This window comes from Apteryx rowi, unplaced genomic scaffold, assembly GCF_003343035.1.
Source record: "Apteryx rowi isolate R43461 unplaced genomic scaffold, aptRow1 scaffold_685, whole genome shotgun sequence".
NCBI lineage: Eukaryota > Metazoa > Chordata > Aves > Apterygiformes > Apterygidae > Apteryx > Apteryx rowi.
Window position 1 is genome coordinate 284,692 of NW_020450966.1, and position 18,794 is coordinate 303,485.

The 18,794-nt window shown below is 39.9% G+C and overlaps 1 protein-coding gene across 1 annotated transcript in view; it reads right to left on the reverse strand.

Moving 5' to 3' along the window:
* Positions 1-18,777, reverse strand: part of GCLC (glutamate-cysteine ligase catalytic subunit) — a gene marked incomplete at its 5' end in the record, with an annotated part of 37,947 nt that extends 19,170 nt beyond the window's left edge. The window contains 3 exons of the mRNA XM_026086152.1: positions 2,417-2,599; positions 4,098-4,210; positions 18,664-18,777. Of these exons, the coding sequence (XP_025941937.1) occupies positions 2,417-2,599; positions 4,098-4,210; positions 18,664-18,777 (410 nt within the window). The remainder of the gene's footprint in view (positions 1-2,416; positions 2,600-4,097; positions 4,211-18,663) is intronic.
* Positions 18,778-18,794: the final 17 nt, after the last annotated feature.

The window sequence follows — 18,794 nt, forward strand, 5'->3', positions numbered from 1 at the left end:
ACATGCAGCACCATCCTGTGCCTTAAACTGTTTCTCTGGAGAGTACTGGTTAATATTGATTCCTGAAGTAATTCACCACTTCCACTCCCAGCAACCTACCTCTGTTAAAAAGATATCTGCTCTGCTCCACAAGAATTAAAAGTCATTTCAAGTGTTATACACATCAACTTTGAAAAACTTTTCCTTGCTTATTAAATTTGTCCCGCTTACAGGAAAGTTACAACTATGGGGTGCAAAATGCAGAGAGGTGTGCAAGTAAACCAAAATAAAACTCTTCCCTTTGGAACCTCTGTTGAAAGCTCAAGAGTCACTGGAAAGCAGAGTAAGCAGGTTTGCAGCCCAACTGAGACAAAGGAGCATTAGAGAAAATGGAAGTAAAGTTGCAGAAGACAAATTTCTCCATGCTACACAGTATATAGGACAAAGACTGCGCTATCTAGAGAGGCCACAATATTTGGAATTTTAAAAAAGGTTAGCTGATAATAGACACAAACAAGCCACTTGAGATACCAGGAAACACAGTCACGTTTCTGAAAATACTACTTATGCTAAATATATATTTCACTGTCAGTTTCTTCTTCCTGGTTTAAATAAAGAAGTTGTCTTCTTAGTTATTACTTGTCCTAACTAGCTTTATTGCTTACATAAGAAGCCATAAAGAAGCTGTTTAACTATGCAAAATTCACTACTGGAACTGGAGATACTCATTTAACTTCTGAGTTGGACAATGACTTGCTATGACATCTCAGGCAAACCCCAACCATTTGGCACTTCAGCTACTGAAAAAACAGGCATGTCAGTGCTCAATCACCACTGTATTTTTAATATTCAGGCATTTGGGGGGTCATTTATTTTAAACCAAATTTAGCTATTTTAATTTGAATAAGCCCACTCTTTACCTTTCCTCTTTGTCAGCACGCTATCAAGTGCTTTTTTTTGTCCTTTTAAATGGACAGATTTTTTTTAATATATAGGTCACTGTAGAGAAGATCTAACAATAAAAAAAACCCTCAGAAAAGTAATTTAGTGAGGTTTCAGTCAAACAAACAGGAGCTTGAAAATCAGGATGAATGGCAAAAGGCCATTTCTTATTCCTGCCTAGGGAGGAGGAAACCATGTTTGGGATGATTCTTAAGTCATAAACAGCTTGTACATTTTATTATTTACCAGCTTTCACTAAATCAAGTCCCATATATTGCCTTCTACAGCCATGTAAAAACTATTTACCTGTATCTCTAACATGATAAAGACCCCCCTCCTTATTTATTAAGTACAAGTCTGCATCTGAAATCTTTGTATACAAAATTTATTAACCTGTATAACCATTTTGTAAGGTTGCAGGGCAAAAAAACCATTCTGTAATGTATTTAGAGCTTCTTATTACATTGCTTTATACAAGCTCTTATTAGGATAGAGATATCTGGTACAGTTCACATTAGGAAGGAACATATTTTGTCAGTGTTCTTAAAGGAGCATTCATGGGGCATAACTCAGGCATTTTGGTTCAAGAGCATGAACTTCGCTGCTAAGTCACATTTTGTACTATGTATGTATGCTCTGAGCAAGAATTCAGAGCCATTGCATTCTGTACTCTACCAGAAACCAGCCAATGAGACCAGCTGAACTGAAACAGCTTCTGTTTCCACTGTGGAACAATTTCTTACTATTTTAAGCATAACTATCCTCATTCATTTGACTGGTCAAGCTAGCAACAATGAACATACTAAATTCCTGCTTAGAATTATGTTTGAAAGGAAGGTCACAGGGTATGGTTTCTCCCAGGCAAAGAAGTACTTGCTCAATTTCATCATTTTCAAGAACCTTTTACAACAACAAGAGGAAATTATCTTTTGTCAGGCTGTTATGAGCTTATGAAAGGTGTGCTCCTTTCTAGATTCAATAGATACGGGATTATAAAGGTGGCAGGTTTTCATTTTGTAAAGATAATCACAATCCCCTTCTACTGCATGCTCAGAGCCACCAGAAGAAAGAAGTATGTGTGTACTTTAGCAAATAACTAGTGTTAAAAATTAGATCAGGTTAGTCACATTTTATAAAGCTGCTATTTATTAAAGATCAAAACCTAGAAAACAGGTAGAGAAACTTTTTATATATGACTTGCCATGTCAATTCAAGATTATGGACTACTTTATGATACTTTGCTTTCAGCATTCAGGACTTTCAATACAAAACTATAATAGATTAAAAGTAACTTACAAAAGTGAAAAATACTGATTTGTTTCTGTCTCATAAGGACAAAAATTTTTAGGAAACAAGAACTTTAACTTAAATTATTTTAATTGAATCATATTTTGCTCAGTTTCATTGTACAGTATAACTATACAGCAATAAGGAGAGAAGCATAAACGTTCACCACTACACAGCCTTACGTTTCTCAAGCAAACAACAATCTAACCTTGGAAATGACGTCACAGTGCAAACAGCCTCATTTTCTTTAAGTACAGAAGCGGCCTCTTGCCTTCTTTTCCTCATGTTGTCTTGTACGGTATTAAATTCAGACATGGTTCCCCCGTACGGCTGTCCAGGTGTCCCTTCAATCATATAGCTTCCATACTCTGGTCGCCAGAGTGTTGGGTGACTTAAACAAAATAGCCTAGTTTAAATATTTATACAACTTCAAAAGAGATGAATTATTAGCATGAATTTCAGAAAAGAATGCAACATATAAGAAATAGCACCTATTAACAAAGCTGACTGTTTTGCGAAATTAGACCTTCCAATGGGAGACCACTGGGAAACAGCTAAAAGAAATTAAGGCACAGTTCTGCACTTGAAGTGCTGCTATATAGTGCAAAAAAACCCAGAATTTGTCAAATCGTAATCATCTTTAATATCTGGCTCAAGCTTTGTTCTGGGAGGTTTTAGCTGAAACTCGCAAAACAGAATGTTTAGCTGTTTCCACAGTACAAGGCAAGGCAAGGCAAAGGTTACACTTAAATTTTCTTTCTACCTTCCTGTGAAAACATGGTCATACTACAAAAAAATTGTAACTTTAAGAAAAAAAAAAGAAATGTGAGTGCATGTATTTACCCCAGGAAAGTAAAACTTCCCCATCCCCTTGACAAGCCACCTCATCTCCATGGAGCTTGCTCTGTTCAAAGGCATAGCAGAATTTTCCACTACCGGTCCTCCTTCTGCCGGTAGCAATTTCAAGCATAAAGTCTAAAAGCAGGGTAATCCTTTCTTCCATGCCTTCAATATTCTCCCTTTCTGACATACAGTGAGAAAGGCAAGAAAGCCTTACAGGAAAGCAGAGGGCTAGGGTACCTGGAAAGACAACAAGAGGCCCAGGGCACAAAGGCCTATCATCACTAGGGAAATGTTTCTCTAACATCTTGTAATCTGTGACCTACTTTTGGCTCTTTTCAACCAAAACACTCCACTGTCTCTGGTCTCATTTCTCTGCCCTGGAAAAACAGATCTGCTGCCATCAATTAAAAGGCAACTCATCGTTTTCTGGCTACTTTAACTAGGGATACAATCTAATTATTTTCTAGAATTATTTTGTTGGAGATGCCCAATATTAGGCATAAAGAGTAAGTGCAGAGGGACCTCCTTCTGTGCTTTCTAAGTTTTATCTGCTGACAGCTAAGAAGGCCTGTTTGCCCCTCTTTTTTGTTCTCCATAAGACAGTAGCAGGAACACAGAAAATGCAGAATAAACCACCTCTCTAATCTTGGTTTTCATTTTCTTGCCCTGGAGAAAATGAGGGTGAAGGTTCAAAAGATGGCCACAACAGGCTCACATCTCACAATCAGATGGACATCACCACTGCTTGTGATGACACAGACATGAAAATGGAGAACATTTAAACTTCCATTTATGATCATTACATCCTTACATTATTCATCATTGCATCTTTTTTTTTTTCAAGGTGTAACACAAAAGTTATGTGGACCACCTGCAGATGTGCTTAGGATCTTTCACTTCCCTGTGCCCTAGTTTTATCCAAAAATATTGGTATCTGTGGCTTACAACTTTACTGAGCGCAGATTTGAAAGTCAAGTTAGTCCTATAAAACTCTGTACAGTGTCATAACAGGAAAAAAAAAAAGCACACAGGAAACAGCTACTCACTTGGGGTTTACCTTTTCCCCCTTGTCTTGCAGTGTTTGAAGAACTTCTTCACCACATAGCACCAAGCGTACCTTCTTATTCTCATGGTCAAATTTTACTAACATATATTCCACCTTTTGTAAATAAAAACAAAATAAACAGTTAAATGATAGTATTTTGTTCACACACGCACTCACACAATCTTAAGCATTAAGTAGAAAGAGATGTCAGATGTCAGGCTGAACTTTTTCATCTCTATAGAAGCTTAAAAGCCATAATTAACTATGAATACAGTAAACACGGGAGAAGATAATTCTGTGGCTTATTGCCAATGCTTATTTCATTTTGAATCAAGAATTAAAATTCATTGAAAACAGCCTTGAAAAATGTTCCCTCCATCTCTGACTGTGGTTATTCCACAAAAGACTCCCGTATTTATCTTTCCTTCTATATTACTTTATTTTCATACACAAAAAAAATTAAAACCCCATGCAGACTATTAATCACAAAAGTTTCTCTGATATGTCTGGAGTTAAAGTGCCTGCAGCTGAAAAAAAAAATCCTACAAAGAAGACATCATATCAAGATCAAACAAGACATTATATTAATCACTTGTAGAAGCTATTTAAGACTGATAGGACAGATTGTCATTTACACCACAGAAAGTCCATGGCTGTAGGAAACGGTGGCAATCCTGCTGTTAATGCTCTCCAGCTCTTGATACAGCACAAGGGTTTCCACTCATTCTTGATTCAGCTTTACTTCCATGGCCTTTCTCCCCTTCCTGCCCAACGCCTCACTTTCCCTAGCCCCATCTCACCTTGTCCCCAAAACCTCTGGTTTATCACGTGTCCCTTCCCCAAGCTGCTACCGCCACCCTCCCCTTGTGCCACACCAGTGGAGAACGCAGTCCAACAACGGTTAATGAAAGTGATGCCAATAACATGTTACAGAGCTGAAGAAAATTGTTTCCTTAACAGAGATTACCTGAAAACAGTCAAACATGGAACACCCTCATTTCAAACTTTCTAATCTTGATGTGCATACTTGCTATCACAGCTACCTGAAAGACTTTTAGAGCAAACTGAATATACCAACTTAACAGCTGTCTGGGCCTTATAAAACCTCAATACTTACTAATATAAACCTATTTTCCTGAAACCTATTTGGCAGAAGGTATGTTATGCTGTTTTAGAAACTCTGAAAGACAAACCAGCTGCAAAGTATGATGTTTGGCATGTAAGGAAAAGCAGAATTCATGCAAGGATATGCCACCCAGGGTAACGGCTTTGCAAACTCCAAGCTGAACCAAATGCGATATGCAATTCCTTTGGCTGGAGGCTCTCAAATCATTGACTGATGCCTCTGAGGCTTTCACAACTAATCTAATACAAGCATCAAGCTGTAGTTACAAATTCCAAAGCGAGACTCTGTCAGAGTCTTTGCATCACACTATTCAGTTTTGTTATGTGACCTGGTCTAGAATTGGCTACATAAAAAGCATCTGTGACTAATTAATGATATCTATTATTTTGGTGTCAGGGGTTTAGATTTATGCAAGATGCTGATTTTAAAGTTACAGTGCACTAACTCATAGCAACTCTTTTTGTACAGAAGTCAAACGTGTATAGTTCTCCAGAGCACAGGAAACTTATGCAGCATTTTCCAGCACGCTGTAAACAGAACTGTGGGCCGCTCATTCTTTGATCAATCCAGTGTTCAAGGAAGAGTTACTGCTAGCTACAGTGACAATGGATATAATCATCCGTTGGGATTTGCGATTAAATCTAAAACAGCATTATCCAGAAATGTTTGTAATGCTACAGAATTTGATTAGACAGAAATACTTGAGGGACTCACTGAGCAATTACACGTTTTGAATGTTTTTAAAAACCAAGTCTTAATCCCCTAATGCAAAGTAATGATGTTATTCCAGTTTCTGTGAAAGACAGCATTTCTTTGCATGGTTTATTTCATGGTTTGTGTGTATCACGCCACAACAACCCATCTGAGGTAACTAGACGCAACAGTCCATCACCATGCATTCAAGCACTGATTTAGTTATTATCTAGTACCAGTCACTCCCAAGTAACACTTGACTCGCGGTCCATGGCAATAAAAAGGCACCTCTTTCACACACTCAGGCTACTGGCTACAATCAGCACCTTCTCCTCCTTCTCTGGCAAAGCTTTAGCCAGCTCAGCCTCACTTGACCAGTCTAAACCAGCCGAGGTATGTTAAGTGCATCRTTCTCCAAGTTGTAAAGAAAGATATGTGATTGGGTATCGAACCTGCTGTACTCCAAGCCTCCCACCACACTGCCCTTACAACGCCTTCACGGATTGGCAGCAGAAGGAAGGACAAAAGAATTGCAATTGCATTCACTGACTCCACAGATGAACATTTGTCCAGTGTAGCGTAAATGTGTTCTATTACTGAGATTAGCCTATTACCTTAAAAAAATCCCTCTCCAAATGTAACTACAATAAGTTAGTAGTGTGAACGCTGTACTTTTCTATAAACTATACTACACACAGTTTAAAAGTTTCACAAAACAAAATAGGCCACAAGCATAAAGAAACACTTGGCCAAGGAGGCAAAAACAAGGAAATCAAAATATTTCACTATCCRAATATACTAATGAACATATTCCACTTACACATCCAGCTCTAGAAACAACTACTGCTCTTGCCTCTGGAAACACTGACTAATTCTTCAAAGCTGTCTTAACACACAGAAGATCTGCCATTAATTTTAATGGGGGAAAAAAAAAACAAAAACAACACCCTTCAGACAGCTGCCAACAATTCCAAGCAACCCACAGAGTATCTTGCCAACAGAGGGGCTGACTGAATGGGCATCCTTAAAGAATTTAATTTAAGCTCTTCAAACGATTCAGCCTACAGCTAGAAAGAGAGAAGCACATTCAGAGTTCACACATTTTCACATTTAACTTCAGCTCTTCATTCACAGACTTCTCACATGCTTTTTAGCCACAATAAAGGTTGGAGAATTGCAGCCAAGCTGTAAGTATCAACACGCCTGTGAGAACTTCAAGAGCCTGAGCGCCAAATATATGGGGTTTCACCTAACATTTATAATTCATCATTCTGCTAAACTCCTTTATAGTTCACTTTTCTCCTTAATTTTAACTAGTCTGCCTAGCAAGCAGCAAAATACAGTTCAGGTCAAATTACAAATGAAGAAGGCTGACAAGAAGCGTTGCTAAGTCTGCCAGAAAAGCACATCCTGCCATTTCAAGGCAGGCAATCACTTTGGACCTGTGCGTCCAGYGGGCGTTCTGACCCTGAAACAAATCGTCTTGCTCTCGTTTCTCGCTCGCCTCTTCCTCTGCCTGGCGTGCGCTGCGACACTGGTGAGGATACAAGGCTGCCTCGCGACATCTCTCTCCGGAGAGGAGAGAGCACCATCATTAGCTCAGCTGATCCCTCTGGTCAGCACGCGTTTGCCCAGCAGCTCGCAGAAATGCTGCGGACACCTCACCAGAAGAGGGAACAACAGCTTTGCCAGAAAGATTGTAAAATGAAAGCTGTAAATCCACACACACAAAAATAAGCCTAGAAAAATCTTCAAAGTTAAATACATTCAAAAGATGAATTAATTGTCCATACAAAAAAATCTGAGTATAGCAGATTTGCCCTTGAGCCAACACAAAGAATAACTATTCTTTACAGGAATACTAGTTAGAATAACTATTCAAACAATTTTTTTATTTCTAGTCTTCCTTCCTTTGAACCTGTAAYGTACTGCAACTACATAACACTTCCAGATGATTTTTACTCAATGCCGTATCTTCTAGGAAAGAGCCGTTACACAATAGCTTGTTGGCAGGACACTACCTAGAATGGTAGTATTTCTTTTGGCAGGATTATTTTGCACAGTTGCCTAGAGATGAAATTTAAGGCTTTTGAAAATTCTTTAATGTCAAATCTGTAAGTCCAATTGCACGCCAGACCTTGAATTACCCTCGACTGGGGAGGAGCCAAACCACTCTTTACATATTAAGCCAAATAGTTGTACTGAACTTGCCCAGCAGCAAAGAGAAAGACAATTATCTTCTGCAAAACGGTAAGCATGTTTAAAATTGCATTTGAACTCTAGAGTTCATGCTGTTTTATTTGGCCATAATTACATGTATTCTTTCTGCATAAAACACACTACCTAAAGCTGAAGAAATATCAGTCAAGCAACTCTTCAGTAGCAATTCTAAAAAGCAAGGAGAACTTAACTTAAGGCAACGCATGTGTCCAGCACAGTATCTCTGTCCAAATACTTGCTTTTCGGTAGCAGTCTAACTTTCCAATGTCAAAACCCCACCTAGCTCACACTCAATTAAAACCATTATGCTAAAAACACTAGCAACAAATTATATCTAGTATTTGAGTGTAAAACCTCTGCTCCAGTACATTACACACACGCTTTTAACATACTCAAAATATTTGCCATAAGGTATTTCTTTTTTATTGGTATGTTCTGTATATAAAAATCAAAGTAAATATACAGTCTTACATTTTGGTAAACCCAGAAGTATGGTGCTGAAGAGGCTGAGATGACATAACAGAGAAAAATAATTTAAGAAGAATTATCTGAAAAGAAGCTGTTTTTGAGAGAAGAGCATGCACAGTTGTATACTCTCTACCTTTTTCATCCTCCTGAGAGAAATACTGCAGAGACTGTTCTCTGCATTCATCTTTTACCACACTCTTGGACTTCTACCCAAGACTAAAAAACCTGACCATAAATGATTCATGGACCACTGCTGTTTCCAGAAGAAAATCTAATTAATTTTTCCTTTGCATAACTGTAGCTATCAGTGTTTTCACTGTGCAAATACTGCTGGAAGTATATGGAATGATAGTTTGAGTCACCTTAATGTCAGATTACCAGAGGTCTCTATATGCACTTTCCCTTTGACCTGGAGGTTTAAGAAAGACTGGAAATTTTTCTGAGGACCAAACAAGATCACATGGCTTTTGTTTATTATTACCAAAAGCCAACGCAACATGATACAAATTTTTCATGTTGTGTGCCTCATATTTACATAACAACTAGAAAATAAAATCTAGGTAAACTTTCTTAAGAGCCTCAAAAAAAGATTTCACTAGTTATTATGCTCTGCTACAGCAAATAAGTCTTTCCCCATTTGTTGGTCCCCTAACATATCATTAAAATGCCCCATATCATTAAACTGACGTTTTACAGAATTATAAAGTCTTAATAATCTTATTGCTTATTAAAGAGTTTCTGCTGCAAGCATTCAGTGGTAACATGAAAAAAGCAGAATTTTTTGCATGTACATTTACTTCTGATACATGTAAAGCATAATGCTCATAGTTTTCTAATGCAGTTATCTTCTCACCACTGCTGTGGTGAAACAGAGCCACAGTCCATAACATACCTTTAATGACAGGTTTAATAGCCCCCAAAGGAGGGTCTAGCCCTTGGAGGAGTCAAGTGTAGAAGGAAAACAACTCTGGAAACACAGCACAAGCCAGCTTCCCCACGTCTCTTCAGCAAGCCCCCAAACCACTTACTGGCACAAGGCAGAGCATGTCTATGCTCACGATATTATGACAGATATTTTCTCTCATAGAAAGAATTTTTAAAGATTTGCTACAAATAGCAAAACCAAGAATCAAATGTATTTCTCAAAATGCTTAATTTTGATCAAACATATTCAAAGCAGCTTGCAATAAAGAAAGTATTTATATTCTCCAGCTCTCTATAAAACTGACCTACCAAAATTATGTTCTGTAAAACAAAAAATTACATTTTGTAAAAACAAAAGAACACAAGTAATGTTTTATATCACATTGACAGTAAATATACAAATCAAAAACTTCTATGCCATATTAAAGAACATTGTAGACAAAGAAAATTAAGGGGATGCCGTGGCTCTCAGCTAACAAAACCAGCCCCAGTCAAGTGTTCCTGCCTGTTCCCCCTCCCTTTTGCCTACATCAGGGCTGCAGATTTTGTTCTTTTGCATGTGATACAGCACGACTAAAGGATGTCCTGTGCAGCACATACCACAAACCAGGAAGCGGGGTTATTGAAAACTAAATCTAGAGATTATAACCATTTGCCTGTTTCTAAAGAACAAAATGTAGCACATTAAAGAACAAAGAATCTCTTCTTTGACCATTGCACTGTGTAACATCAGAACTAATACTATAAAAGAAGACTAGGATAATGTTAGACTTCYGTAGAAAAACATGGATTTAAGACACTCACAAATTGTTAATTAAAAAACAAACAAAAAAAACACACACACACACAAAACCCACAAAAAATCTTATTCAACTGTGAAACAAGATGCTGCAAGCTTTTAATTAGCCTCTTGCATCAGAAAGTCAGAGAAAGCTTTCCTGTACTCATCCTTCCTACTCAACCTTTCAAACACTGTTAACTGAAATAACGTATCTGCACAGCAAGGAAAAGAGGAAATCTTGTGACAAAAGAGGAATTATGTTGGAGTAATAAATAAAAACCCATAACAGAAGATTACAGTAATTAATTTGACATGCACAAAAGGCAAGAAGTTCACTGTGAAGAGAGTATTTCTCTACCCAATATCCAAATAGTAGATAATTAAAGCTCCTCTCATTAAGATCTGATATTGGAGAGGAGGAAATCAATGTATACCATGGGGTAGGTCACTATTTGTGACAAATTATAGCTCATTTAGAACCCCCCCAAAAAAAACAAAACAAAACCCTGTGAATTGCAAAAATAGCTTTCTAAAAAGCATGTCACTGTAAACTACCTGCTGCAATATCCAGTCTAGTTCTGCCAAGTACCAGTAGCATTAGACCAATACATTTGATAAATGCAATTCCAAACCCATTGATAGCAGTTTAAACAAGAGGAGTAAAAGTTTCCTAAAGCAGAAGCACAGTGTGAACAGAACCAAGCACCAGGAAAGAGGTAAAGTAGAAGACCCATATCTGTATTTTCACTTGCTGGGATAGGACGAAGAGATAAGAATCTCTTTTGCTTTTCTATCAGTCTGGGGTAAAGAAAACAGAAGGAGATACAACTCTTTCGCCTCTCACACAGGGACCAGGAGCACCCTCCCAAATACCAGCACCTGGCCCACTCCTGGTGCTTTGGCATTAGACTTCTCACAGTTGCGTCCCCTCTCCAAGTCTCAGCTTTTGTGTTTTCTTCAGCATAATGGGCCAAGTCTTCTAGCTATTAGGTATCTTTCGGTGTTTTTTTTCCCCTCCCTGTTTGTTTGTTCCCCTCTTTCACAGTCTGGGCAGTTTAATGCTCAGGAGGTAACCCAGGCTAAGCCATTGCAGCAGTACCAGGTAAAAAGAAACTTAATAGAAGCACATGCTTAGAAATCAGAAATTTACACAGATACAACTTCTGGATCTGTTCTCTATTTTCCATGGTATTTATAGAGCATTACAGATATGGGGGGGTTTTTTGAATAAAAAAAMCAAAACAGTACCTGCCATTTACGAGCAGTCTAAGGGTAGGTCTACCTTATATTTTCAACAGGATTAGAAAGACCACAGTGAGCTCAGCGCTGTCATGTTACAAATGCTTCCAGTAGTAATGTTCACTTATTCAAAGGCAGGTCAGTATTTCTGTACTACAATCCAAGAATATCTTATGACCTGGCCACAGAAGAACTGAGGAAGGAAGTTAAAGCAAAATAATCAAGTCACTGGGGAGCGAGGTTAACACATCATACATGTTTTGGGAGTTAGAGGCTTTAGATGTAATTTAGCTTAGGCTTCTCCTTAGAACTCTAATAAGTGGATTAAGAAGCCGGGTAGAAAAAGCAGTTTCACGACTGTCAGCCAAAGCATCCAGAGAAGGCACAGCAATAAGTATGAGAMCTTTTCAAGGGCACCTACATTGTTCAAATCAAGATTTAAGGAGTTTTATTTGCACGCATCAGTGAATTCATTTAGAGATGTCTGCATTTCAAGCAGTGTCAGCTGATGCATTAACATCATACCTTCAAATCCTATCCCAGAAAGCCATTATAATACATAGCAGGTGCAGCTGTGCAAATATGAAGGAAGCACTACATCTATTTGTAAACAAGTAGTGTCATTGTCCCTTTCTGTATKCAGTCAAACTGAGCTCAGAGACAAAGTATGAACATGTAGACACGTGACAAATAACCAAATCACTCACGAGTGCTGCTTTTCCTCATGTGGCAAGCAGGCAAGTACATCGATTAAGACAGCTACCATTCAAATGCATTCACTCATGCTGCATTTGGCAGGGAGCCATTATGAGGAATTTCTGCATGAAAGAAATTCAAAAATGCATTCTTGTTTGGGGAATTTTAGGGGGGGCACACACTAAAAATGACTGTCTTAAAGTGATGAGAGCACAAATGTAAAAAATTTATACTTTTGTAAGACCTGAAACTACATTAGTGTTTTTATAAGCATGACATTCCAGTGAAAAGCTAAACAAGGGGAAAAAAAAAAAGAGCAACTTCTGCACACCAGTCCATTGCAGCAGCCTGTGCAAACTGAGACTGTCAGTGAGATCATTCCTCTTCACACAGCAGGAAAAAACCCCAACCTCTAAAGAGTGCAAGTGCTAATACTAACTAGCCACCTCTCTCAAATAATTTCTAATGATCAGAGCATAATATTGATGAGTAACTAGTAACTTGGCTACAATTAAAAAGATTTATTATTGCCAGCTAAGAAAATACAACTATTTATTTAGTTTGTTTTATTTACAACATATACAATTAAAAGCTAGTTAGAAAGTTTCAGCTGAAGGTTAAAGAAACCCCAGACRAGCCACTCTGAAGTTATCTGCCTAAGTGGTTTGGATAGAGGGGCATATATCCCACAGCATGTGAAATTTAAAAAACACTTTTTTTTTTTTTAAATCAAAGACAGACAGACAGACACACACACTAAACTGTCTATTCTTGTCATCCTTGTGTCTGTCTCAGCTTCAAAGACATCAAAGGGTATTCTATGCCACGATAGATCTGGACTTTGTAAAGTAAGCAATTATTTTAAAAGGACATTTGCTACTTTTCCTTTCCACTAGCTTACCCAAATTTCTTGTAAAATAAGATGAACACCTTTCCTGTATACCACAATGTCCTCTGAACCTAGTACTTTTTTTTAAATCAGTCACAGTCTTTTCTCATCTCTACTTAAACGCTTCCTTGAGTTCACTTTTTTGTCTCGAAGTCCCTTTCTTATGTTTTAGAGAAGAGGCAATCAAAACTTCATCTGTGTATTTTGCGGATGAGAGCTGTACAGCAGGTCAGCTAGACTCACCATGGTTAAGAATTACCCTAGACTTTGTTTCCGGTTTTGCACAAGCAGCAGACATTAAGCATGAGCCTCAAACTGCGCATCTGAACCCAGACCGATTTCCTTAAGTTGTAACAATTATTTTACCAGTCTGAAATTCTGTAGACATTAGTGCAGGTTTCACTGATGATATCAATTTCATACTGTTGCTGCCCTGAAAAGATATGCAGGCTGTAAACACCAGTAAGACATGACTACTATAGCTTGGTCCCTGGAAAGAACCATTCAAAAGGAGAAAGAGTGATTTTCACAGCCCAGCCTTTCATTGGGAAAAAGGAGAAAAAGCTTTAGAGTGAATCATGCATCTTCTCATCAGAAGCAACATACGTGGGACGTTCTGGTAAGAAACCTACTGCCACTCTTCTTGTGGCATCCGAGAAGGGCTGCTTTGCTTCTTGCATTAGGAACCGCTGAGCAGCAAATACTCATTTTAACTCATCATAAACCCAACTGTTTTATTTATTCCTTTGACTTGTAAACAGTGTGGCAGCACAATTTTCACACTGCCTCATACAATCAGTTGTCAAACATATTTTCAAGACATCCAAATTTCACTTTAAGTGCTCATGAAGAAAAAGACCCTTTAAAAGCTGAACACACTCACTGCATTCTATGCCACAACACTGACAGTGGCAAGACTTGTATGCAACAGAAGGATCATTACGTCCAATTTCTCTAARCAAGGTTAGGTAAATCAGATTGTTGTTTCATTCACATATACTTTCAAATAAAATCATCATGTTTTGTCCATTCTTGCTTTCTACATCCTTTCTTCTGAATGGATCTCTCTTCATTATTCCGTTCCCATCATTTTCACAGGCAGAAGCAGCTTCTCCTTTTTCTTTTTCATTTCTTTATCCCCTTCAATTTTTCCATTTCCAGCTTGTCTTGCTTCTATCATTCCTCACAGTCCAGACAGGCACTCAGCCTGGAGAACATCCAACCTGTCCCATTTAGCAGCAGAACAGACTGCAGGAAAACTTAAAAAAAACCCACCCTCATATATGCACATACACAAGTATGTACACACACACACGCATATGTGGACAGACATGCAGTGTTACTTTGTACGCTCACATGCACACACAGCACAAAGTCATGGAGCTAAGCCTAGGCAAGAGCCAGCCATTCCACTCTTCTGATCTGTGTGTCCACATTAAGCTGCAGAGTGAAATTTAAGCAACATCAGTCAGCTAGAAGAATGCAATCAGCAGACAAGAAGCTCTGAAAAGCACAGGAGATTGGTAATACACTAGCATACAGGAGAGCTTTCCAGGAGAAAAAGTGAGAAGCAGCAGAACAGCCTTTGCTTTGCTGTCATAAACTCTTAAAAACTGCTACTGCTAACATCTGAACATCTGCCAGCCTGCACAAACTACTTGTTTGCTTTCCATGCTGCCTACTATCTTTGCTACAACTCTAAATCACAGTACTGAAAAGGTGCACTTTTTTGCATCTGCTGCACAAACACAAGTTCCATGACTTCTATTCTGAAATAAAACACAAAGATGAACACACAGTGTTGGGTGGGAGAGGAAGATGAAAACACAAGGAAAATGCAAGATAACAGTGGTCAGCATGACAGACAGAGGTCTCCCTAGAATATCTAAAGGCTGGACAAATTTTGAGGGTAGTAAGGTGAAGATAACAAGGAGGGTGTTGTTGAGGGAGAATGAGGTACTTTGGTGAATGTTTCCTGGTTTCTACTGTTGRGAGAAGCCTAGCATAAAGAGAGAGGCAAACTGTCAGTCTGAAAATAAATGAGGCAGAAGGTTGATTAGGAGGCAAAGGACCTTTACCTGCAAATGCAGGTACAAAGAGTCCTTTAGGAAGAGTTTTCTTATTCTCTGTTACATTCACATCTGTGGCCTTCTTTTTGCTGTAAGGCCTTGACAGTTGCATGTGAGAAGTTTACAGAAAGGAAAGAGCCAAAAAGAACTGCCCTGAAAAAAGACAGCAGCAATTTATCTCCTCGAGTTCTCCTAATCCTGAAAACAAGATGATAACTTGTTTCCTCAAGAGGTGGCAGAATCAATGTTTTGCCTTTTCCAGCTCTTTAGTCAGGGGAGGATGGGAGCTGTAGGGAATACTACCCTGTAACACAGGTTGTGATGATGGCTAGCTTCTTTCAAAAGAAGTGCCACCATACTGCTCTGAATATTAACACCTACACCTTAACATTTTCATCTGATGCCCAGAGACAGAAAGCATATAACGGTTCCCCTCAATTTCACTCAGAGGCAAGGGGAGCAGGATCCATAATAGGTTACAAGCATCCTAAAGGACCACCACAGCTATTGCAATGAGTCTTACAACACACAATACATACGTTGTACAATACATATAGAGGAGTCCTGTTGAAACAAGAAAAAAAGAAGCAAAGAGTGTTTCTGTACTCACAAACTGTGTTGCTTTTTCATACTGGAATTAGCTAGATGGCACCAATCTTTAAAATACATTTGTCTGCACAGAAAGACAAACTCAGTATGTGCTAAGTAAGTAGATTTTTCTTCACAGGCTTCCCTTAAAAATTAAGTACAAAAGTATATCTTTCACCAAACGTGGTCTCAGAAACATCTTGTGAACACAACGGTAATTTCATTTATTCCGATTTCATCACTAACATTAATGTGAGGGCTGTCACCTCCGTTCTTGATTTCTATCTTCAAGAGTTTTTAAGACTATAAAGCATCCCTCAGGCTATGACTTCATATATGAAGGTCAAAGTGCACAAAAGGCTTTTTCTGAAAACTGTACAGCTAGTTGATTTATCTAAGCTGCATACAAATGTAGTACCCCTTTCTAATAACTAGATATTTGAAAGGAGAAATCAAAGACAAACATGGCTTTTCCCCCCGGTCTATCTGCAGCACAGTTGAAATAAGTTATGGAAACAGGTATGTTTTCTGTTTGCACAACAAGAGCAGACTGGCAACAAGTATCTGGTACRTTAATATACTCTTAAGTGCTGTGTTATGTAAGAAATTGCATAATACAGTAGAATAAAGATAAGCTGCCACACCCGAGATTATTACCATTTGCTAAAACCAGAGGTAGACGAACTGAGTTACTCGACTTTCTCTAAATATTTACAGGCATTTCAAACATGGCTCTTGCCTCCTTGTCAGAAATCATACTGCTCTTAAAATTCTGCTTCTTGTCACTAGGCATGACAAAATCAAATTGTGCTTCTTCCTAAACATAATGTGCCACCAGTTACCAAGTATAAAAACCTGCTGTAGGAAGCTCCCCATGCCAAAGGGACAACAAGGCTCTTGGAGCGCAGTTTTACTGTACAGCTAAGGTTACCTAATGCAATGCTTACCTAATGCTGCTTACCACACGGCTTGCTGCTGCAAGGGCCATTTCTGCTGGCCCCCTTCCTCCACGTGTCCCAGTCTCTTTCCCTACGCTAACACCAGAACCTGTTGGATCTCACAGTGAAACTGTGGAAGCTCTGCTGGGAAAACTAACCATCCTAAAAAACAAAGTGGAAGAAAGTTTTCTGCTGGTTTAGCTTCTTGATCCTGTGTAGCCAGAGCCAATGCAAGGCAGCAGAAAAAACATGAGCCTCGAGCAAGGAGAGGGGAGCCCAACCAGCACACTCACCGACCAACCTTAGCTGCATCATGAAATCTCACCCTGAGAAAACAGGATTTGAGCAGGAAAGCTCAAATACAACACTGAAAAATAAGGCTCCCATGTTAAAGATTCTTGAGAAAACTCTCAAGTAAAGTCTCAGAGTAATAGGGGAAATCTCTGTTCCCTATCTTCCTATCCCTATCTGAAGTCTGTTTACAAAGGGACTTCATAGAGCAAAACAGGCCCTATCTGTGTTACAGAGCCTCTGCAACCTTAACCACGCCACAGACTGCCGCTGTCCCCCATGTACAGGTGGCATATGCCAACAGCAGCAGATGCCTGCCAGGGTAGCTAGCTGCCCCTTTTGCACACATCACAAGCCAAGACAACAAATGCTCTTTTCTGCCAGCATAACTTTAGCCATATAAGAGTTCTAAGGACACAGCGATGTCAGTCAGGGACATTATATATATTCACACATACATATATATTTATACACATTCATATATCTGTATATATACACACATACGTATATGTATATACACTGAAGTATATTTAAACTTTCTGACATAGCTCTGGCTGCAAAACCATGCAACAGAGACTAGACATGTTGGCTGTATCATACCCTTCACAGGACAGATTTCAGTTGCAAAGCCCCCTCACTCTTGCTGAAAGAAGATAAGCTCCAGTGCTTCCCTTGCTAGTTTATATAAAATATGGTAACGTTTACTCAAGACGAGAACCCATTTTAAGAGACCAGGTCTCACAAGATGCACAGTGGGAATGGCACTTTCCTCTCACACAGAGCATTTGTGCACTGCTATTATTGTCACACAGTTTTCTCACAAGTGTCCTTGCAGTTCAGCAAGGAACCAGAGCATGAGATGTGGATGTGGTGGACAAGCCCCTCCACTGCTTGCTTTCCACTATGTTCTTCAGCTTTTCTGCAGTTACATCAGATACCCAAGCGAGATGTTGGACCATGTTTGCACCATGAACAAGGATGGCTTCCAGTTCAGCAGACGCCAGGCAGCTCTCTGTCCTGGGGGAAAGCTGGGACCTTAGCTAAAGCCTAAGCACCAATGCAACAGCAAGCCTCCACTCAGACTGGGATGCAATTCAGAGCAGGTCTGCAGGGAAATACTGGCAGGAACTGAATAAACTTGTGGTCCTCAGACGCAAGCACCTGCAATGGAGTTCAAATGACAACCCGAGTATCGTCCCCGCTCTCTCCCCTTCCCCTGAAGCTCGGCTGACTCACGCCAGAAGCACGAGGCAGCAGAGCAGGTCCCTTTCCACGTAGSCAAACGCCAGGGACCGCGCTGCAGGGCCCGGTGCCCCGGGAGGGGCCGGCCCGGCTCGGCTGGAGGGCACCGAGCGCGGCACGCCRCCCGCACGCCAGGTGCTCGGCCTGGGCAGATGGCATCCAGCGCGCCGCGCCGAGGGCAGCCGGCCCAGCTCCTGCTTCCTCCTGCTCCGCTCTGGAAAACTACTTCTGCGGCGAGCATCTAAAAACAAAAGCTTCACGCTCTAATCAGGCACCGCTTCAAACACAAACAAGCCGAAGGGAATTAGTAACGCCGCCCGCTGCGCCTGCTCCGGGCGCGAGGCTGCGGCTCGCCTGGAGACGCCTGACGGAAGCGCCCAAAGTTATTTTAGCGTTTACAAACCAGGAGCGGCGCTGCTAAAACCGGCGGCCGGAGGGGCACCCGGCAGCGGGGGCTGAACCCTCCTCCCGCGGCGCTGAGCGCAACGGCGCGGCGCGGGCTCCTTCCGCGGCAGCGCGGCGGCCGCGGGCCCC